This window comes from Cynoglossus semilaevis, chromosome 13 (genome assembly GCF_000523025.1).
Source record: "Cynoglossus semilaevis isolate Cse_v1.0 chromosome 13, Cse_v1.0, whole genome shotgun sequence".
NCBI classification, from domain to species: domain Eukaryota; kingdom Metazoa; phylum Chordata; class Actinopteri; order Pleuronectiformes; family Cynoglossidae; genus Cynoglossus; species Cynoglossus semilaevis.
Genome location: NC_024319.1, coordinates 7,961,463 through 7,984,795, shown reverse-complemented (window position 1 = coordinate 7,984,795; position 23,333 = coordinate 7,961,463). Strand labels below are relative to the sequence as shown.

The 23,333-nt window shown below is 39.3% G+C and overlaps 1 protein-coding gene across 2 annotated transcripts in view; it reads right to left on the bottom strand.

The window, feature by feature from the left end:
• Positions 1-23,333, bottom strand: part of rftn1b (raftlin, lipid raft linker 1b) — a 118,310-nt gene that overhangs the window by 63,858 nt on the left and 31,119 nt on the right. Inside the window, exon 1 of one of the 2 annotated variants that reach the window (XM_025061433.1) lies at positions 3,089-5,371. The exons of the other annotated variant lie outside the window; for it this stretch is intronic. Within the exon in view, the coding sequence (XP_024917201.1) occupies positions 3,089-3,176 (88 nt within the window). The 5' untranslated portion in view covers positions 3,177-5,371. Of the gene's footprint in view, positions 1-3,088; positions 5,372-23,333 lie in introns of those variants that run through there. 2 annotated transcript variants of the gene reach the window in all.

Sequence of the window (23,333 nt, the reverse complement as noted above, 5' to 3'; positions counted from 1 at the left end):
ATGAAGACAATTATCACTTCCTTCTTTTACATTAACCTCAACCATGGCACCCCATGTGTCCCTCACTTTCTGTTCCCTCCTGTGTTTCATGGTGCCATCTCTGTGATAGTTGTTCACAGTAACATAATTTTACAAAAAAACAATTTGTTTGTTGTCAGCAAGAGCCCCCCTTTTTTTCATAATTTGTCAAAAGCAATTTTTCCCTCCTCAATCTCCTGTTGGGTTTTTTAGGGGGCAAAATGTGTTTTTCCAGGGTAAACAAAGAAGACAAAGTGAGGTAATTGGCTGCCTGTGAGCCATGTAAGCTTTAGCAGATGCCTTCAAAGAGCCTGCTAATATATTTGCAGCATAAAACATGGTTCCTTGACAACACACACGTACAGGGTTTACACAGCAGCTAATTTGCTCTCATCTAAGAGCAACAAAGTGATTCTCCCTGGATTATTGACGGGGATTTTACAGGATTTGAGGGGGAAAGTAAACATCCTTGAAAATGAAAGAGGTTTTGCCAAAATTCCTGATCCTTCTCTTTGCACGTCCACTGAGTGAGAATTTTACACTACTGATCAGGGGTCACACAGTAAAACAGTATAGTATGTAATCTGTTGAAATTGAATAAACAGGGCTTTCTTCTTAAAAAGGTAAGAAAAAACATCCAAGATTAAGCAACATAAAAGTTGGCCAAACAATTAGATGTTTGTAAATTAATAAATGTTAGCTTACTGTTTACAAACTTAAATAAATAAAACAGACAAGAATTACCAAATTAAGCAAAGTGCTACGTACATGTGAGCTGAGAAATAACATTGCGGTAAAAAGGTTAACAAATACAATGTAAATAAAACCTAAAATATATGAAACAATATAAACTAAATATAGCTAAATTTGAAAAAATACAATACATGAGCTTAAAATTTCCCAAAATGCTAATTAAAATTAGCATTAGTTTGTCAAAATAAATAAAACAAAAAACAAAACAAAAAAAAACATAAGTATGGCTCAAAAGTCCCCCAAAAATAAGTTAAGATTGAGCATAACCACAGCAACAATGTGCTTTTTAATACTACTTTTATACAATTAGGTAAACATGTGCTAATTATCCCCAATGGTAACTGTTACTAGAAAAGGTGAGCAAAATGCCCTCCTAAAAAAGGTAAATGTCTGCAGCAATAATGTTAATGAAACAAAGACTAGTAAAAAGGAAAATGCAAACAGAAAATCAACAATTTCATTTTGACACTGTCTGTTCATTGTGATCACGGATATCATTAAAAGCTGTCAAACTCCAGTCTAACAAAGAGGGTAAACAGGTTAACAAAAATCTGTCTTAGTTAATATTTATTGAAAGATAGTGAATAACTGACTGACTGACTGACTGTGTGTGAAGCCGGTCATCACGTTCATTCTGTACTAGAGATCTAAACACAGCAGCTTTAATATTCAAGTACGGCAGAGTTCACCTGAGGAGCAGAATAAATAATAAACACCGCCTGCATTTATTTCTCTGATGGTGACCTTCCACACACGGCTGCTGCACATATTTAACCCTGCTGTCGCGTGGAATCTGGGCTGTCTGTGGTTTCATGTTCCTCATTACTGGAGGAAATCCAGATCTGATGCTGTTGTATTTACTCACAACAGCTCCGATGGCATCTGTCTGTGTTTTTTTCCCTGCCCTGCACAATAATTAGATCCAGACAGAGCCACTGTCCAGGTGGTGGGAATGGGAACAAAAGCTTTTCAAAATAAAATCCATCCATCTATTTTCTATCTACACTTGCTTATCCTTTCAAGGTCGCCCAAGAAGCTGGAGCTGATCCAGGCTGACACGGAGTGTGACACGGAACAGAATCGAATAGAACAAGTGGTGGGGAAAAAAGGAGAAGATGAGGGAGGAAAGAAGAAATGAAGGAGAAAAAGTTTTAGCCGAAGTGTGTAAGCACAGGAATGAGATAAAGTAAAGAAAGAAGGAGAAAAATAGAGAAGAAACAAATGTTGGACAGATGAGACTGGAAATATATTTCTTTCATAGACCTGCTGATAAGGCACACAAAAGGGTGATGAATAACATTCTGCTCAGATCAGAAACAAGATGAAGGCGAATGACGCACGATAAAAGTTTGCTTATTTTTCCAAACACATCTGGAGCTCAGGACTAACTAACATTCAGAGCTGAGGTTATCACAGCTGCGCTGCGGTGGAAAGGAGCTACTGCAATACACACACTGTACACAAACTCCAGTCGTGTTCCTCAAAGAAAAACATTTTAAGACACACTCTCAACCAATTCACACTGCCAGTTTCTCAGTCTTGAGGAAAAAGCCTAATCCACAATCTGAATGGATACATGAGAACACGAAGACCACCGGAAGGACAGTACCAATGACTATAAACCCAAATCCAACTTGCTGTTAGCTGACCTTAAATATTTCATAAAAAACGATTAAAAAAGCTAAATATATCAAATATATTACAATAATATTAATAACAAAGTGATAATATCAATGCAGTTTCCTTTCTTGCAGGTCTTTTTAATTTCACATTTACGGACCACTTTACTTTATTACTTTTTGGGGGCTAACTTTTAGCAATTACTGCTATATATTTAAAAAATATTTTTTTTACTTATCTATTAATTAAGCTACATTCTCATAAATTTTTTACACAAAATGCATTTCCAGAACTCAAACTGATTTTGCTGGCATGTGTCTGAATACTAAAATGTAAAAGTTCACGTTTCAATACAGGTGTTACTCTTAGCTAAGAGCCGACTCCGACTCATTTTCAAAAACCTTGTTTAAAGAATAAATGGGTAAATGTGAAATTCATAGGAGGGTAAACCGGTGTTTTCTTTTTCCTTAGACCAATGTACTGAGCATTAGAAACATACTACACTACCCAACATGCACTACGGACATAACGCTAAACAGCTTAAATTTAAATTAGCGTACACAAACAACCACACCACAGTATATCACCGACAATATTCGTTTATTTCAACATTTTAGCGGACAGTGAGGTACCCACTATTGCATTTGTTGCATCTACCATTCAACCCATAGCGAAATCCAACCACACAGATACTCACCCTGGCACCGCTGTACTTCCTGGTCCGGCCGCATCAAGTGTCCCAGTGGAAGCACGAACCACGAAAGAGCTCTGATTTTGTGTTCCATCTTGGGACAGGTAAAACTTCCGTTTGGTGTTTGGGGAGTGTTTATCTGTTCTTATCATTGTTCAAAACATTTAGTGGGTCCTGTCATGATTACAGATGTTTGCAAATATGTGTAGTTAGTGGTTATGTGTTTTCGTTAAGGGAATTCATGTAAATATTTTTGATAATCACGTAATATTTTGCAATACTCCATTGTCAACTCTGTCATAAAGAGCTCACCATCTATCCAATCACTGGGGTTTTATTTAAAGGGTGAACTTGGAGACTGAGCGAAGTCTTGCTTTGAATCAGGTTGGTAGTAGACTGAATTGGAAGTTAGCAAGTTGTGGCTTGTAGTGAGGCTGTGTGTACATTTGTAAATTTATTGAAACCTGTGATCCCCTCGCCCCTTTTCTGCAGTTGTTTGCATTTTTGAGTACCTTAACACACTGTAAATAAACCTGCAGTGTTATTCACCAAAAGTTACGTTATTCACTTATATTTCCTGTTTAATTTGGGTGAATGTGCTAAGTGAGGTCAGGATGGTGACGTCACAAGGAGAAAGTATCCTGACCGTAGTAACCTCACACTGTGAACATTGTTTGTTTATGTTTATAGTAATGGTTGAGCTCACAGAAAATATATTTACACTTCAACATTCAGAGTCATAAATTGACGAGACGGTTTGAGTTTACACTATGTAAAAGGAAGATAAACAACACTGCAATGATGAATAACACATTGTAATGTTTTGTTTTCTGTATTTTTTTTTTTCTGAAGTAGCAAGTATTCAATTATACGGTCATTTTCCTAGGACCAGAAAGGAAGAGGCAGAAATTATATTAAACTTTTTTAAACCTAACATTTAAGTGTATTCTTGGGAGGTCTTCATTGTTTTTTTTCCCTTGTAACTGACCACTTTTGAGTGATTCTCAATCGATGGGTCGTCATCATCATTGCCTCTTTTTGCTCAGCCTTAGCTATCTTTGGATTTTTTTTCATAGGTTTATTGAATTCTGGACAACAAAAGTAAGTATCATGATTTTGTGGATGACCATGAATATTAATTGAAAAAACAGCAAATTGTTTGTGCGTAGATATCTCCGTAACTGTGTTCTGATTTCTTGGTATTCAATTAAAGAATAATCATTAGTTATAGCACATACTTATTAATGTGTTTTAAATCAGTTTCTCATTTGAAGCTAAATACAATCTTATGTACCAGAGGCAGGAGAAGGTGATGAGAGTCTGTAAATGTTAAAAAGAACAGTTAAATTGAATTCTCCTTGTAAATGTTGGCCATCATTATAAATTGCTTTTTATTCTTCTTCATTTGTGGCATTACGCCCCCTAATAGTCCCCCTAAGTCTAATGTTACCTGCATGTATTTATCAATGTAGTCTACATATAGAAAAGGTTGACATGTCAGATGAAATAAATAAAAGGCTCACTTAGGAGAATCATTTGTCTGAAGGCTCAATGTTGACAAAGCAGTTAGTATTGACCAACTAAAACAAGACTGTTCTCTTCCCAAAGCAATTTGCTGTGTTTTTCCTCAGCAGATTCATAAATACAGGGAGACGAGAACGTTGCAGACCTAGGTTCTTGATAAAAGCGGTGTAACATGAACGTTCTGGCACATCATTGGCCTTTGGGATCTGAAGTCAGCGCAGCTCTGTTCTCTCTGTGAAACAGTCACACCGTTATTCAGTGTCCAATTAAAATGGCCTTGGTCTCCTCAGGAGCTCCACTCCTCTGAGGACCTCCCGCAGCAGACACGCTCATTCTCAGCATCCTGCCTTCACTCATTAGGCTCAGAGTGGAAATGCCAGGAACTCCTCCGTCCACCCTGCTGCCACCTTCACTCTGCTTTTTTCTCCATCTCCTCTCCCTCGGCTCCCGTTTCTTCCCTCTACCGTCATTGGAAGAGGAACAACTTTCTCCACTTGGCTCCTGTGCACATTTTCAGTTTTTTTTTTTTAATTCTCTCTGTAGGAAACTATGCTTTGCCGCTGACCAACCTCTGAAAACCTTCTGCACCCATTCTCTTCAGAAGTGTCAGATCTATAAAAGGTCTCTACAGCTCTCACCCTCCCTCTCAACACTCTCCTCCACTTCAGTGCATGAAAGTCTGGTACTTACCCAGTTTGCTTTCCCTGTGTCAAGTCAAAATGGAAAAACCAGACCAGTGAATGGGTATTAGTATTAATTAAAGTCAAGATTAAAGACTGTCAAGTCTTTAAAATGCATGTTTCAAATTTCATTAAACCCATAAAAAAGTCAGAAAATCTCATGCTCTTTCATTTCATTTCATTTATCTTATCACTATTTTTTTTGTACTTATAATCAGTTGGTAACCAGTTGTTGTATTTTTTGTGTGCTTATAATCAGTTGGTAACCAGTTGTTGATTTCTAACAATTTCTATTACCACTCAAATTAAGTCAGAACTCATACTGTAACATAAATATTTATGTCACGCACCTACAGTAACACAGTGGTAACATCATAACCAAGGACACAGCTGAGAAAACTATGGCCTGTGGGCCAGATGTGGAGGCTGGACTTTTCAATTGGGCCCCAACACTGGTACAAGATATGGTAAAGACTTGTGTCAATCCTTCTGTTTCATGCAATACAATGAATTGAAATTAAAATTGGCACAATTGATGCCATCAGGCATCTGTTGATGCCTGATGGCATCAATTGTGCCAAATTATCTTTGAAAGTTTAGGTTTATACTTGTACATTTTATTTAAATTATTTTCGCCCAGCATTCTTCATCCAACCAATACTGAACCGGCCTGCCAGTCAAACCTCATGTTGGCCTGTGAACCACAGAGTTTGCCCTGTGGCAAATATTCATCTTTTTCTACACTTTCTACTCCGGTGCAAAAAACTAGTTTTAAACCATGCACTTGTCCATTCCTCCACCCTTCCCCCTACCGCGTCCCGTCCGCCCACTCTCTCAGGTACAGAATCAAGTCATTAACAGTCGTGGCTCAGAGTACAGAGGGCCCCGGGGCCAAAGCTTTGTGCCTTAATTACCCATTTAATGAGTCACTGAGCGAGTCACCAGGACCCACTGCACTCCTTCATCCTTTTCTCCTGCTCACACATATGCTGCATTCTGACAATTCCCCTTTGACTTAAATAACTAATCACTCCTTCAACACACTTACACACACTTACACACCCCTAATGACCCCTGTGTAACTCTGTCATCTCACGCTCTCTGCTTGAGTTAACCCACACACAAAAAGGTGTGTCATATTTAAACCAATAACACTTCATCAACAATTCATTTAAAACTTGAAAGTCAAATCCATCCATTCATCATCTACGACCTTTCCAGGGTTACAGGGAAGGAGCTGCAGTCAATCCCACCTGTGAGTGGGCGAGGGTGGGGTTCACCCTGCCTAGTTTGTCAGTCGATTCTGAACATTTAGAGACATTCAAGCTAACATTAACCCCTAGGGTCATTTGTTTTTTACCCCATTTTGACATCACAAATTTCTGGCGACCCCTGAGACATTTTTTTAATTAGAATTATAATGAGTTACATTTATATACTAGACATTTCAGACGACCCCAGGTGACCCGGCATGGGGTCACGACCCCAAGGTTGAAAAATATTAATATAGAATGACTGATCATCCTACTTCCCTAATGAACATGTGTTTGTACTATGGGAGGAAACCAGAGTCCCTGGTGAAAACTCACACACACACTAGGAGAACATATACAACTCCATACAAAATGATCACTTGGTGAGTGTCTGTACGCCACTGAATAAAAAATTTAAATAGAACAAAATTAGGAATGCAGAAATCAAAATGTTGTAACTTGCATTAACCATGTTTACTGACCCATTAATTGATTAACACCATGTTTTCTGACCACTGCCCATGAATGGCTCTTAGAAAGAAACCCAATTCTCTGTGATGAAGTCATCAAATGAAATGTTAAACAAGACAAAGCACGTCACTAAAGATACTGTAAGAGTGCGGTGTGACAGAACGTTATTTATACATACAGTTGCCTTCGCCCTCAGTCTCTCTCTGTCTTCACGCCTTCTGTGCTCTCACTTTCTCACACTAACACTGACGCTGATGGGATCACACCTGCATGTGGAGCAGAACAGTCTGCTCCTCTTCACTTCCCAGATGCTGCGAGCGGACACGATGATGCTTGTGCTGTGCCACTTAGACACGAACTGAACTGCTGTCTGAGGTTCAAGTCCCACAGCCTCGGAGTCGATGATAGATTAAAAGCAGCTAGAGCATGAATGTCCGACAGAAGACAAGAGAAAAGAATAAAGTGCAGGCATGTTTACAGCGAAGCATCCCGGGGACCGGTACCGATCTGTAGGTCATTTGGTACCAGGCCTCAGTACTTCAGTTTTACTAATTTATCTTACTTATATCCCTTTACTTTTGTTCATTAAAATACTGTAAGGTTTATAGTAACGGCTGATACCGGCCGACCGGTCCTTGATAAAAAAATAAGATTTATTCCTTTAGAGGAGCCCGCACAGGTGGTAGGAGCATTTTTTGTAACTTCCTTGGGAAGTGTCCGGTCCTGTCCATGTGAGGGCAGAGCCAGGACACATCCCAGAAGACTTTAGTGGAAGTTGCTTGGGAAAGCAGGGTGTGAGCTTTTCTGCTCAGACTGCTTCCTTTGAAACCTGGAAAAGTGTCAGAAGCTGAAGACCAAAGGGCGTTGTCAACCTCCTGCTATTTAAACAATTTGGATAAATTTGAGTGAACATGTGCCTTTCATTATATGTGTTTGAAGTGTATGTACGTGTTAGCCATTTTGACAGCTCTGGTTAATTTGTAGCTGTAGTTATCATTATTGCCTTTTATAAGTATTTTTTTAACGTTGATAAATACTTATCTGTAATCCTAAATCTGGAGAAGATAAAATAAACGAGTACTGCGTCAAATGACTACATGGCCAAATATGTGTGTAATGGGAGCCTTGCTGTGGTTCTTTAGAATTTAAAGCCCATTCAATTATTTTAAGACGTCTTTGATCCCGCAAAATATCTGACTATCAGAAAAAAGCATTGAAAGATGATTTAGATTGTTTTTATACTCTTTCATGTTTCACAATAAGATCAATAAGATGTTAAAAAATCTGATGAACAATACTTTAAAATATTTCAAAGAATATATGTATTCTGTATATTTGACTGTTTTCTTGTTGTTTGTATTAAAAAGACAGGGTTCAAGTGTTTAAAAAAAAAAAAAAAGAGAAAACTTTTAACAAGAAAACTATTGGAGCTTTTACCCCGAGGCCTCGACTCAAATACAAACTCCTGACCAGGAAAGTGGGGACAGGCTCAAGACACTAGGTAAATGATACGTGTTATTTTACTCCTGCAGCAAATCCTGTTAAGATGCCCTTGAGCAAGAATCTTAACGGGCCAATGGTTGGATGAAGCTGCTGAGTCCTACCAGACTGAGTGGGTTACTTGTTAAGTTCTCTTTTCTCGATACATTGGTTTTTACCAGTTTGTTTTATTGACTAGAGAAATACATGAATATGAAATTTGATCTATTAAATTTCAGTTTTTAAACTTGAAAGAGAAAATGAGAGAAAATGGCAATTAAGAGTTAAAGCTAAATAATTAGATATAGTTATTCTAAATATAATTATTCTAGATGCAATCATTCTTGTTTTAGAGCTTACTGTAGCCCATAAATACATTTAGTAGAATTTATTTCGTAGATTTATTTATTGTTACACTGAAATTACTATTCCTTGGCAAAATGTGTTACCTCGAAGCAACAGAACTCCCCATTAAATTTCATTAAATTTCATTATTATATTTGTGTTATTGACATTCAGATAGCTATTCAAATCTACAGACTCACATTTAGTTATCCTGGATAATTTATGCCTACCATTAAGATAGCGTTTGACTTTAAAATACCCTTATCACACATAATAATTAATTAGCTAATTCTGGATATTTTTTAGAGCTATCTTTTAGCTGTTTATTTTCTAGTTGTTTTTTTAAATATAATTGCATATTTTAAGGTATCTTCACTTACCCTAACGGCTGGAAACTCGCACACAAGTGATCTATCTAAGTTTAGCAGTTCAGGCTAACGATCGGCTCAGATAAGTTCTCATAATTTATGCAACATTTTAGTAAACAACACAAAGCCCTTCGTTTTTTGTGTGATTAATTGATTTAGCTTAAGGGTAACCTGACACAGATGAGTGTCTGTGCGAGCACAGTCAGTTAGTTACAATAGATAGCTCACAGAAAAGCTTTTCTGGGAAATGACACGCAAAAAGAAATAGCCCTGAAGTCCAGATAAATGCTAATACAATTAGTGTCTCTTTGTCTAGACAGAGCATTTAGGAGCACGGAGCAGCTTAGGGATATATGTAAAAACACATGCATTTCTCCGTCTTTGTCCGGAGCTGCAGGCGGACGCTTTCAGCAGAGAGGAAAAAAAGAAATGCAGTACGTCAAAGCTAAATGACTTGAAAACATTTTGAAGGCAGAACAAAAGGGCATGCTAATGTCTCGATGGGGGAAAACTACCTGTAATTTGTTGAGGCAGGTAAAAAATGTATATATGAAGAAGAAAAAGACCCCACACACACACACACACGCTTCCTATGTTTTTTCCCCCTTTATTCTGATTCTCTCTCTCAGGACCTAAAGTGCGCCTCCACCACTGGTCTTCATCCTGACAGTTCTACCCCCAGAGTGCGTTTCGCCCGCTCAACGCCACTTCCTCTGCTGACAGACCTCAGTTGCCTGGAGACACAGCTTGAGAGACAAGCTGCGGTAAATGAGCAGGTTGTTGATCAAAGCCCACGACCGCTCCACTGCTGCGTTTTCAACTGCACAAAGCTCAGGCGTCACACTTCCTGTTGCTAACTCCAACTTCGCAGCCTCTTTTCTCTGTAAAGCACAGCCTGACATTAGCCTCCTGTCAGAAACTGCATTTAAATCCATTTGTGCAGACGTGATTATTACGTTCCTTCCTCCCCTTTTTTTCCATTAGCAATGCAAAGGAGTGAGAATTAGAATTTTAAAACGCGGTGGTCCTGTGATGATTAAGCTCTCTGACAGGCGGGGAACGTTTTCACCCTGGGTTTGCCATTACATGCTTTGTGCAGTTGATTATGCTGCATAATTTGCTCTTTAGGCCAAAGACAAGCGCAGCCAGCAACAGTTGCTGTTGTTAACTTTCCTGTTTTACTTCCGGACAAGAAAACCAAGTGCTTATTCATTCTTTTTGAGAATAATTTAAAACATAAACAGGTAACCGTAAAAAAACAACTTAGCCACTGCCCAGGGCCAAAAGTCTTACAGTTCACAATCAGACAGCTTTCACGGGAAAGTGCTTACAAATTCAGGTTAATGTCAATTTAAGATGTGTATTTGCTATTTGAGTGAAAACAATTGCGGTTTAGCTGGAAAGGAGCGCATCATGTCTAAAAATTAGACTTTTTAGGAAAATTAGGAAAATTTTCTGAAAAACTTCCATAACATAGAAGGGAATTTATTGCTAGCCAGGAATAATTCAATTTCATTTCCATGTATTTAACTTTAATTTCTTTTTGTTTTGAGGAATTATTACATATTTTAGTGTGACTCACAATGGTTTTAACTTAATTTTAATGTTTTATCTATTTCTAGGCTAGAGTGTATCTCTTAGCTAATAGCTAATGTGCTATACTAATGCTATCCTTTATAGAGGTATCTTACATGCAGAAATATTTATCACGTAAAACATGAACACAGTGTTCTATTAACAATATTTTCTCTTTTCTAGCCTTCAGCTTTGACACACTGTATCTGCGACCGAACATAGATTTTTTTTTTTCAAAATGGCAATTCAGATTGTTAAATCAGTGGTGGTCTTGTCTGAAATACAGTTCCTGATGATATTGGCTCCTGATGAACAGCCCTGTGTCGGCCAAAGTAGCTGACAATCAGATGGTGTGTGTGTCAAAATGAGGGAAAATTGTAAAGCACTTCAAAGAGAAGAAAAAAATGAAAGAAAGAAAGGAAATCACTGTCCATTAATCATTTCAAGTCAACCCTAAAAGCACTCATTATGCAGGTGAAACAGCCCCATTACTGTGTGATTTTGTCATTTCTATCTATTTTCTTCTCCAGGACGTTTGTCTGCTCAGCAGCATTTTCATTTCATGTGGTGGCTGCCTGGATCAACATCATGTTCTAACAAGTTCTAGACTTCCCAGAATCCTTTGCAGACTTTTCCAGCTAAAGATATCTACCAGACACCAATTTATCAGGTGTCTTTATAGCTGGGGCTCAATTGCCTTTCAGCTAACTATTCGGTTCGCGGACAAAATTTTTAACCAAAAATCGCTGCAGTTATCGTACCATAACTGGGTTGCCGAACAAGCCAACAATGTCACGCGGGCAGCAGGTGATCACTGAGTGACTGAGTGTGTGGTGTCAGCCTGCACTCAGGATATACACGCTAAGAACTGTTGTCTGATTTTGCCGGTATTTTTTGAGCTGCGCTTCTTCTATTTTTATAAATCACCATGGGACCTAAAAAGGCTAATGAAAGTGGAAAGGCAGAAAGAAAAATAGTGAGAACAACAATATAAGTGAAAAAAGATTATACGAAACCATAAAAATGGCATTTGTGTTTCAGATCTGCCTCTATGGTACGGTTTAGCCAAGTCGTTGATTTGTACCATCATTAAGAACAAGGAAGCGATAAAAGAAGCTAAGGTTGTCAAAGGAGTGACTGTGATCACCAAGCAAAGATCTCAGACATTAGAAGAGGTTGCTACTGATTTGGATCAATGAAAAGCAGTTGGACAGCGATAGTATTTCAGAGACAATAATGTGTGAGAAAGCGAAGCGAACATTGTGTAATCACGACTCCTCGGCTCCGCTAAGGATGAATGATATTGCTTTTGCTATTTATAGCTTTATTCTTTCTTCAGTTGTGTTTATCTTTTTTTGGTTAGATCTAATTTTTTTTCATTGGTTTCGTGTATGAACCTGCACACAAATACTGTTGAATAATCAATCCCCCAGGGTGCAGGATTAGTCCATTTTACATTGATTCCTATGGGGAAAATTGTTTCAGTTTCCAACTTTTCGGTTAATGAACAGCTTTCAAGAACAAATTAAGTTCGAACTACTTCGATAGTTCCACTATAGTCAATATAGTCTGAAAGCTTGTTGCATCCCAGGGTCAGTTTTAGGAATAGCTTAAATAGATAAATAAAATTTTTGCATTTGAATTTTGCTTTCCGATGCTGGTCCGACATGGGCAATTTTTTTGTCCTAAAGACCGACCCAAAGGCTGGGACAGCAACGGTGCCTCTGAAGTATAGAACATTAATACATTTCCAACATTACTGAAACTGAGATCTTTGACTTCTCGGCACTTCACTGCAGTGAACTGAAGAGGTTTCCTCCTCGATTAATGCCACTGTCCTGACTGGATGAAGAAGCTGACATGTCATTTCACATACTTTCTGCTGGCAGAGAACTTGTCCAAAAAACACACCTGACTGAGAGAGGTTCGGTGACAGTGTGAGGGCGGGCGTGCTCCGGTGCTACAGGGACTGTCAAAGGTAGCCCCCCTGGGACATCCTTCTAAATCCCAGACGACTGGGAACTTTTACTTGTACTGTAGGCGCTTCCATGTCAAACCCAGTCCTATTCTCTGACATCTATGACAGACTGCTGAGAAATGAAGAGTAGGGCTTAATATAATCGTCTCTACCCAGAGGTGAGAAAGGCAGGACTGCTAGATAACAGAAATTAATCTTCAAATTATAGATTCTGTCCCTAATGCAGTGCAAAATCCCGGAGTACGCATACTGACATTTTCATGACCAAACACATATTAAACATTGTTTCTGCAAATGTACTGTATGTCGTACCTACTTACAGTAGAGCTGCACATTTGCACATTCGCTTGTTGTGTTAGCACACACTTCTCTCTGCACCCTCTGGAATGTGTTGTGTCTGTCATTGCATGGTTTAATTTGAAACCTACCAAGATGAAGCTTTATAGGGCTGGAAACAGTTCATGGAGGTCTTGCCAGTGCATATTTTACCTTCATCATTAAAGAAACTAAACATGCTAAAAAAGGATACCTAGCGAGTTTTGTAGATCATAGTCGTTAATTATATGGAATGAAAAAGCAGTATATTTAAAAGTGTCGTAGAATCCTAAAGAAGGCTATAATATAGAACTCTGCTTCATGACTGCATTGGTGTAAGTGAGACTAATAGTCTAGCTTGCTTGCTAACAGTAAAACAACACTGCATTTCTGCTGCCTATCCCAACAGGCAATGAGCACACCAGGGTAACTATACCATACATTCACCAGAATTCCCCATGTCAGACATTGTTTCATTGTTTTAGTTGAATTCATTGATAGTATATTTCTGGGGGCTGGAACAAATTCATTGTTTTTTTTATTTTTTTTATGGGGAAAATGCTATCAAAATAGAAGTGAATGGACATAGAGTGCTGTGGAACGGATAAACCTGGTTTCTCGAAGCCCCACTGTACTTGGCTTGACTTGTAATCAGAGAGCAGATAGTCCAGAGTTTGATTCCTAGAGCATTCACATATCCCTAATGGCGCCTCCTGTGTCAGCCTTTGTCAGTTGCAAAGACTCACAGCATATACGTCCCCATTGTGGGACCAATAATAGACTCAATTATTTTTGATTTTTTTTTCTTCTAACAGCTGCCTAAAACTGGTTTACTCCATTACTCTGACATGTTACACTGAAATGATATATTGGATTTAAACAAATGTCAAAGCAATTTTAATTACATTTAAAATGTATTTCAATATTTAATGACGCATGATGCCTGGGTTTTTCAGCATCCGTAAGATGTCAGATCCGTGCACTGTTTACACGGGCAGCTTCAACTATAAAACACAGGTCTGATGGTGTGAAAACCACATCAATCAAAGTGCAGAAGATGAACAGCTTGAGGGGCAGAGAGTCTGGGGCTCCATCATCGCAGAGGCCACATCGCCCTCGACCTCACGCTAAATATGTTTCTCTTTTAAAGACTCCAGCAGCCGTTAGCCAGTCAGTTCCGCACTTACAAGATGACGAGTCAGCCCTAAAAATAACAACAAAGTGTGAAACGGTTGAGGCTCCTTGCAAATTGCTCTTGACTGTGAAGTGTTACATGGGCTCTGGTGATCTGCTTGTTGCGGAGCACAACAGTTTAAAAGTGGTCTCAGGATGTGTTTAACCAGTGGGCATTGTTTTCTTTTTTCCCCCCATAGTCCTTCTGTCAGATACTGCAGCTTTAATACACTGTCCTATAAACCTCCACATAGTATAATCTGCTGATTTAATTCAGGCTCCTGTGCTATAGAGCAGGAGTTCGTAAAACGTTTCTATTCCAAGCCCAACCAAACAGCATTAGCTGCAATGCTGCTATGCTACGTAAAGAAAAATCAACTTTTAGAATGCAGTTTCTTACTTTTATTCACTATTAAATATATATATTGCATTTATTTAGCATAAGAAAATGATTAACATATTTACGGTGTGCATGTTGGTGTGCTCATTCGGTCTATTTCTGGTCAAAAACCTGTCCATTTTGTGCTAGCTAGCGACACACTAGCTTGAAAAGAGCAGCTTGTTAAAAGGCGCAAACTCGCAGGTATACACAGATTATCATGACGTTGTCATGCCAAAGTTGGAGCTGTCATGCGGGATGCATTCAGATGCCATTGGAAACTTGAGAATCTGACGATAATGGTGACAAATGGTTATGAAAAGAATGTATAGATTTATCGTCAGAATTCTTTTAGCCAATGCTAACATAAAGTTACTCTTTAAAACGACTGATATATTAATTGACCACCTGACTATTTATTATTTATCTTCTTTAGCCTTTTGCTAACTTTTAGCCTTACCTGGCGCTTATTTTCAATATGCTTTGGTCATTATGCTGTCATTTTGTTCCTTGCTATTCTATGCTGCTGCAACGCAATGATTTCCCCAGTGAAGAATCAATAAAGTTTATCCTTAACCTTGTTAACTTCTTTAAATATTTATGCCAACTTCTAACTTCAAAATCACATCTAACAAAACACAGCAATCCATAGGTGTCTTTGTGCTACAGTGTTGATTCTTTAGTTTTAGTGTTTATTTACTGTGTTTTATACAGAAAACTATAATGTTTGCATGATTCTTTTGTGTTGTGGCTAAAATGTGTGTCGAGCTAATTCAACTCTGTAAGAATTTGTCCAAACAAATTGGACAAGGTGGCGTGTTGTTTACTAAATACAATTGTGCAAATCATTTGATGTTCACTAAGTAAAGCAGCACATTTGCATTGCATATGAACACCTCTCTGTGGTCTCATGGTCTGAGGTTTGTGTTGTTGTTTGTCTTCTTGAAAGTCCAGACTTAAGTGAGACTGAGCCTCAGCCTCTCAGGGTGAGTCGTGGTACAGCGGTACAGGTGCCACACGTTGACCACCGACAAAACCACCGACATCGCTCATTACTAACACAGATTCTATGTGTGTAAGTAGAGCAAGGATGGATGGTTTGTGACAGTGGAGAGTTTCACTGGGCTGCATAGGGAGACAGAGAGCGAGCAGATGCTAATAACAACACAGCCATAATCCATCACCCGGCCTCTTCAGATGTAATTAAGTTAAATTATAGACACCCCGTCTACGTGCCCCTCGCACCCGCACCTCATTCTCCCTTCAGAGGGGGGGTCCCGCTGAGCAACAGGTGGCCCTTCCGCGTACAAGCCATGCACCCCTCCACCACCAGCACCACTGTCATTTGGAAACAATGGTTGGAACAAAAAGAGCCAGACAGCCGAATGAAACGTGAGACGGATTCGTAATTACGAGGAGCCGAGGGAACGTGTGTGATATCAATTCAGTATTTAACCACCTGCTGAGATTCACCTGTCTCTGCCTTTGTCTGCCGATCCGACGACAAAAGAGATGCAAAAGAAAAGGCGGCGGTGGATTTTCACGGCTCAGAGAGGACAAACAAGTCACAATGTGTTCATCAAAACACGTAAAGGAAACCACACGGTGGTTCATAAACTATTATTAAAACTCATCATTTATTCATTCTCTATAATAAAAGTGGCAGAGTTTCATCATAGAGAGACACACAGAGAAATGGTATTTATTCGAACTCTAGATAGTGAGGTATTTTTTAAGGACTTTGGACAGAAATGACACCTCTTTGAAACCAGGGTCAGTTAAGGCAGAAGTGTTGACGTGTGCTCTGATCTAGTATTAATTTTTCCCTGCTCTCAGTACACGTAGCAAATCTACTTTTTACATTTAAGAGATCTGAAAATTTTTACCCATTAACTGGAAATGCATAGACCACACGTGACAAACTGAAGGCCCGTGGGCAAGTTGTGGCTTGCCAAGTCATTTTGTTGGGCCCGCAGGAGCCCTGCTCTGAGTTTCTTCACTTGATAAATGTTTTTTATAACACAGAGCAATGTAATTTGAGTAGTAGTAACAATTTCAGAAACGTGTATTAATACGCGGAGTACTTACAGCTAGACAGTCTCATAGTTACAACCGGCCCTTGTATGGGGAACTGTACTGCTGATGTGGACCCCCAGGTGAAACTGAGTTTGACACCCCTGGCACAGACAGAGAGCAGAAACTCCAAACAGAAGGACCACCAAATATTCCATTATCTTTTTTTTTTGTTGATTTTACTCAATCTATTCCTTCAGTTAATTGTGGCTATTTTGGCTTTATGGCTTACTTTTCGTACTGTTAAGATCTGCTGTATGTACAGTGGGCCTCGGTTTATGACATCCTCGACTGAGTTCCATCGCATCGTAAGAATGAAATTCCAGACCAAGACCCCCTCGTGTGGCTATTTTGCCTAATTTCACTGTTGTGTTTTGTCTGATCGCTGCCTACTAAATGCTCAGACACCGCATCTCTATAGGAGAACGTGTTCCCGCAGTGTATATGTGCTCTTATCATCATGCAGGAGACGTAAACTCAGCCTCATCAGCGTGTTGTCACCATTGGTCACAGGACAGCAGACAATTACAGCGTAGCAGCAGTCGGGGACATTGAACTCTTGATTGTTTCTGCCTCAGCTCTCCCGTCTTCACTGATGATAGATTCATCTCGCCCAGAAATCATTCTCCGCGTCTCACATGTGTATAAATGCAATCAAAGTGTAACGCGGAGGCAAATCGACACCAATCAACCGACTACTTTTTCCCTCGCATATCACCATCTGATGATGATATGCGACAGGCTGAAAGGCTCCCGCAGAATAATGACTTGTAGGACTAATATGTACTTTAGGTCTTCACGGATAAAAACACACAGGAGGTCCGCAGGTCAGTGAAGTTAGCATAGCATATCTAAAAACTCTGCTTCACGCTTAAAGGAATTGTAATTTTTTATTTTTCTTTTGTACGATTCTCACTCCAGTCCTCAAATGCGACAGCTGAGTTTCTACCCTTCATTGATTCTCTTGGCAGTGGAGCTTTACAAGAGGATCTGACTTTTATAAATACACCGTGGATCAAGAGGCATCGTCTGCAGGGATGGAGCCAACAGAGTCAGACTGCTTTTAATGTGTGGAACCTTTAGATGTGCTTTGTAAAAACAGTCCCAGCTTCTAGCTTCTAGCACATCCTCTGAGAGGAATTCAGGCTCAAGCACAAGTCGGTTAATGGATCAGGGAATAGTTTTTGCACAGGGAAGAAGAAAAGCCTGACTGGATGTCCACAGTTATGTCCTTAAATGACCTAATGATCTCTGAGCCATACGGTTTTGGCTACACTTTTTGCTAAATTGTAAATACTTTGACTAACTTACGTTTAGTATCTGTAATACTGCAAATCTCTAGATTATTATCTGACATTGTTGGAAAAATGTTCACGAAACACGTACCAGCACGAGCATGACAGCAATAATTGAGTACCTTGAGCTAGCCAAGAAGGTGATAATGGTTAGCATAATAATGCAATAACATGTTATCCCAAAAGCTAACCAAAAATTAAGACTAGTAGACTAAGTAACATTTTTTTAATTGATTAAATGTAACGTGCACCTTTAAAATTGCAACTGCACTCGACTTGCATAAATGTATCCCGAGCGCGTGAAACAAATGCAATCCTGGACTGTAAGGCCTGTGTGAAACAACAGAAACTGAATGTTTACATATGTCACTTTTCCCTGGATGAACACAGTTTATAAAATCTTATTTGCAATGCACTTGTACTGAAATCATCTTCCTCTGAATTTCGACTTGCTCCAACAAAGTCATTTCCTTTTTCAAGATGCTTTATTTAAAAAAAACAAAAACAAAAAAAACAGAGCGCAATGTGATTTGGAAAAGACACCAGAGATAGTGTAATGTGATTTGGAAAAGACACCAGAGATGCAAGGAGGTCAATTTATGACTCAACAACAGCACAGCTATAAAACTGATGCAACAGTGTTTTTCACAGGGCTCCTATTATTTTCTACCAAAAACGCTGAGAGAGTCTTTTCTAATGTCTTTGTGAAAACTCTCATTAATCAGACTTTAAACGCTTGTTTGTTTTCACATTGAGTGAAATATCACATATGAGCGCGAGATAATGTTCCAAACCCTCCAGCTGCTTTTCTTAGCTCTCACATTTAAGACATGGGGGTGTTAAGTAAAAGTTATCCAAAACAGCAGCAGCAGCCTCCGAGTTCACTGAGTGAGTTCTGCTGGATCGATGTTTGGATGGTAGACTGGGAGAAGGGTAAACAAATTAGTTGGTGGGTGGTTTGATGCTTTGTTTCCATCTGCAGATCTCCCACAGAAGCAGCTTGGCCTACTCACCGGTCAGGCACATCAAGACCAAAGAGTCCTTTATTGCTGAGCGAGGCTTGAAGATCGTAGCTTAGAACAAACACCACTTCACAATTCAGTACAATACAGCGTTGACAATAGACTGGCTAGAAATGGTCGTTTAAGTCCTTTATCGAGAAAGGTTGAAAGTGTGACACTTTGAACCAAAACTGCACCCAAAGTACTTTACACTTAGAAATTACTTCAGTGATTTTCTGCTCATTTTCATTTACAGATGGCTCAACCAAACATGTTTGTGCAGCAAGAGCAGCCTCCATCTGCCATATTTAGAATGAAGTGAGGAAGTAAGGGCCAAGGTAACTTCCTGCACATTCTGCTGCCGCCATCTCTTTTGACCAATGGCAGGATTTGCTAACAATAGCTGTGACCTCCTGTGTTTCTCTTCACAACACATAAATGCATTAGTTCCTCTTTCGGGAGGTGCTATCATGGCCTGGCCAGTGGCGGGTGGAGATGTTTGGTTAAATTTAGAGGCTGTGCTCGTCTGCTGTGGAGCCTCTGATTGCATTTCAACACAATCAATACGGCATATTGGACCTGAGTGAGAGGGCAATATCAAACCAACGAGGAACCATGCGGTTAGCCAGATAAACTGACTACCAGAGCCAAGATAAACCAACAAACTCCAGACAGACAAAGACAGTTTGGAAGTTTCAAGACATTTTACAACATCCTTAGACTTTCCCCCTGAAAAATATAAACACTTTCAAGCACTTCAGGATGTATGTTCAAACTTTTTTTTCTTAAGTTGTGCCAATAGTAAACTATTTTGAAGCCTTTTGAAGATCACTTTTAATTTTAATGCAAACTTTTTTTTATGGTAAGGCTTTTCAACCACAAAATTAAGAACGTTCAAAAAGCATGTGCTCCTTTAATAGGAAATAAATGGCTGAGCATATAAAAATTGCTATATTTATACTATTTCATCTTCAAGAAATTGATCAATTTCATAAATTTGCTGTTAAAATTTGGAATCTATCTATCTGTCTATCTATCTATCTGTATACTTTACATGCTCTGGTTTAAATTCGGGACATACACACTCAGACATACACATACACTCTACACTCACTCGCTCTGTCTTGTTTTTCTTTTTTTTCTCTGCTCATTTCCTTTTACTCCAAGACACAAGACATATTTACTCAACTCTAATGACGCACGAAGGTTTCCCACCCACACGACCAATAAACTTCTGAAAAATAAACCTCACAAGAACTTGGCGTGTGTTGATTTTTTCATGTAGTGACACAAACGATAACAAGTTTTTATGAGGTTGGGGATATTGTGGAATTCGAAGTATTTTGTAGAAGAGGCCATCTCATCATTACGCTAAATTCAAAGCGATAGTACTGAAAGTACCTGAAAGTACTGGTATGGTATAGTATCAGGACGGCTCAATCCAATACTCAGAATTGGTATCGTTTGATCCCATTGATCAAAATTTCAGAATCAAACATCGAAAACAACAACTATAGCCCAACCTAGCACAAACGCTCAACTTAACTTTGCGCTTAATGCTGTAAACAGACACACTATCGCATTAACAACGGTAACCTGCTACATTCTGGAGATAAGAAAAAGGTATCGGATTTCTATCGGTGCAATGTGATTTGGGTGGTGGTAAAATAATACAGGCCACAAAAAGAAATTTTTCGATTAAACTAAACATGAATTTAACTAAGATCAGTTTTTTGCTTCCCTTCAGGGATTGGAAACGCACACATTGCCTGAACACCATGGGTGCAGTGAACAGAACCAACAAAACCTGCAGACACAGGAGAACAGTCGGTACAGCAAACAGAACATTACAATAAAAGCTGCTTTCAAACATACTGCTGAGGAAGGATGTCTGCAGAAAAATGTGTGTTTCCTGTTTCTAAGACTTTGTCAGCAGCAGCAGGCGTTTGAGGCTGAGCCAACGGGACCTGCTGAGCTTTGATGCTGTCACCCTCTGCCTCAACCCTCTGCTCTGACAACTATTTTTCAGTCAAAAAAAAAAAACAAAAGAACAACTCTGTGAACCATCTTTTGCTGAGTGGCTCCTAAACAATAGCACTTAGTCTGCCACTGGCTTCCAACGAGAGGCAGAAACAAGGAGTGTTGACTGACTGTGTATTTGTACTGTCAGCTCCGAAAGGCAAACTGTTGCATATTTCATGCGCTCTTTTTCCCTACTGGAAGATCCCGCAATTTAGTAGTAATCACAGCGAATGCCATCATCAGGAGCACTCAGCGTGACACAGTTACAGGCCTGTTTCCAGAGGAGGTGCACCATCACCTCCACATTAATTTAGCATTATTCAACACCTAATCACCACTTGGCCGTTTTGATTTCTTTAAGCATCAGAAATACAATTTCGTATTCAGCTCACTTTAGCGTGCACCTCATTTATGTTGTTGTTATATTTTTGTCCAAACCCCTCAACCACACCCTGTGCTGCAGCAGCAGCAGTGTAGTGGAAATATAAATTCACCCTTAATGTCATTCTCCTCTTCAATAAGTGCGATTCATTGCCACTTCTTGCGCTGCGTCAAAGCCAGGGGATAAATCCGGGCCCCGCTACCATTCAAGGACTAATCTCGCCTCGGAAAAGCCACTCTGGAGCACCGGCGCTCCTGCTGACCTCTCCTGCAGTGCTGTTTTATATCTGTGTGGGGTAAAATGGGAGTTGGTGGTGGGAGAAGGAGAAGGAGGAGGAGGAGGAGGAGGAGGAGATGGATGGTGGCCCACTCTAGCGTGTCACTCACCTGCTGCCATGAATACATCTCTTATTAAAAAGAAGCTCCGAGCGGTCGGGGTTGCATATAAATGACATGTTTTATTTCTGAAATATATGGAAAATGTGGCGTCTGTTTGTGTTTGGGTCTGTGTTTGTATGATGCATTTGAGGTCACTGAGGTCATAGGAATGGGATCAAAGCCTACTCCTTCCACTAATGTTAGGGGATCTGCCAATTCTTCTTGGATGAAGAATCATTCAGGCCAAAGTTAGATGGGAATTTGTTTTTAACCTATGCCGACACGCACACCCTGAAACTAATTGTTACACATAGTTAAAAAAAAAAAGTACTTTGGGTAAGTGGCTTGCAAGATGTCTTAAAACCCTGTTGCGTTTTCCGTTGCATCGCAGTTTGGACGATAAACACCATGGCAAAGTCCAAGATATTTTAAGTGAGTGGTAATAAATAATAATAATAAAAAAATCATTAATAAATAAATAAAATAAATGTATATTTATATATGTAATTTAATTTTTTAATAGTGCAATATATTAACATCCCCCCTCAATAACTGCATTACTCATCCATTGTTAGGTTAAATAAATAAGTAAATAAAATTGATTTTTACATTACCCAATTGACTTTTTTTCTGGCATGCCATGATGTCATACTGTCCTAGTGATTTACCTGGAGGATACATCAGAGCGTGTGTGTCTCCTGTATCCGTTGGCCGTTTGATAACGTAAAAGAAATAAGTAAAGAATTATAAATACTTGTCAAAATTCCTTGTTAGGCTGAACTAAACAATAGAGAGTCCCTGTCCTTACAAGAATAGCTCTATCTCCACCCAGCGTGTGTGCATGTGAGTGTGCACGTGCATGCATATGCAGAAATCTCAGACCTTTTTTCTCCCCCACCCAGGCTTTGATGTCAAGGGCAGCATCTTTTACATTTCCATTTCACGTGCTGAGAAGACACATCACACTGAGCCTCTTTTCAATTTTTCCCTTTCCCACCTGACACCTTTTTCCCCTCCACATTTTCTGGAAGAAATATTCGTAGGCTTTGTTGTCAGCATTTGGAATAAAACGTCTTCCTTCCCTGACCATCGCCTGATATAACAGCCTCCGTTCCTGCTCCCTGTTTGGTCACCATCTTAACATCACACCTGTTTGCATTTTTGGAGATTAATAAGAAATGAATGTGTGGACCAAAGAGGGACAGGAGGTTTTTCCATCTTTTCTCCAACTACTTACTCTCATTTCCTGTTGCTGCAGTGAACGTTAAGTGTTTTTTCTATGGATGCACTGGCTGGGCGGTAGCCAGAGGTTCCACCGGGGGAGCTACTGCATAGAGCTGTGATCTGACATGATGCCGAGAAATTATTACAAGCATTTTTCACAGTGGGGGACTAAGTTAAAAATATAGAGGCCGCAAGCAGAGATGGAGCTTTCATTCACAGTGGCATGACCAACAACACCCTTAACATCTTTAAACTGTGTTTCCATAGCAATAATATGTTCCAAGCAATAATATAAAGTTATATCACAATAATTGTTCAACTGAAAAACATAAAACTC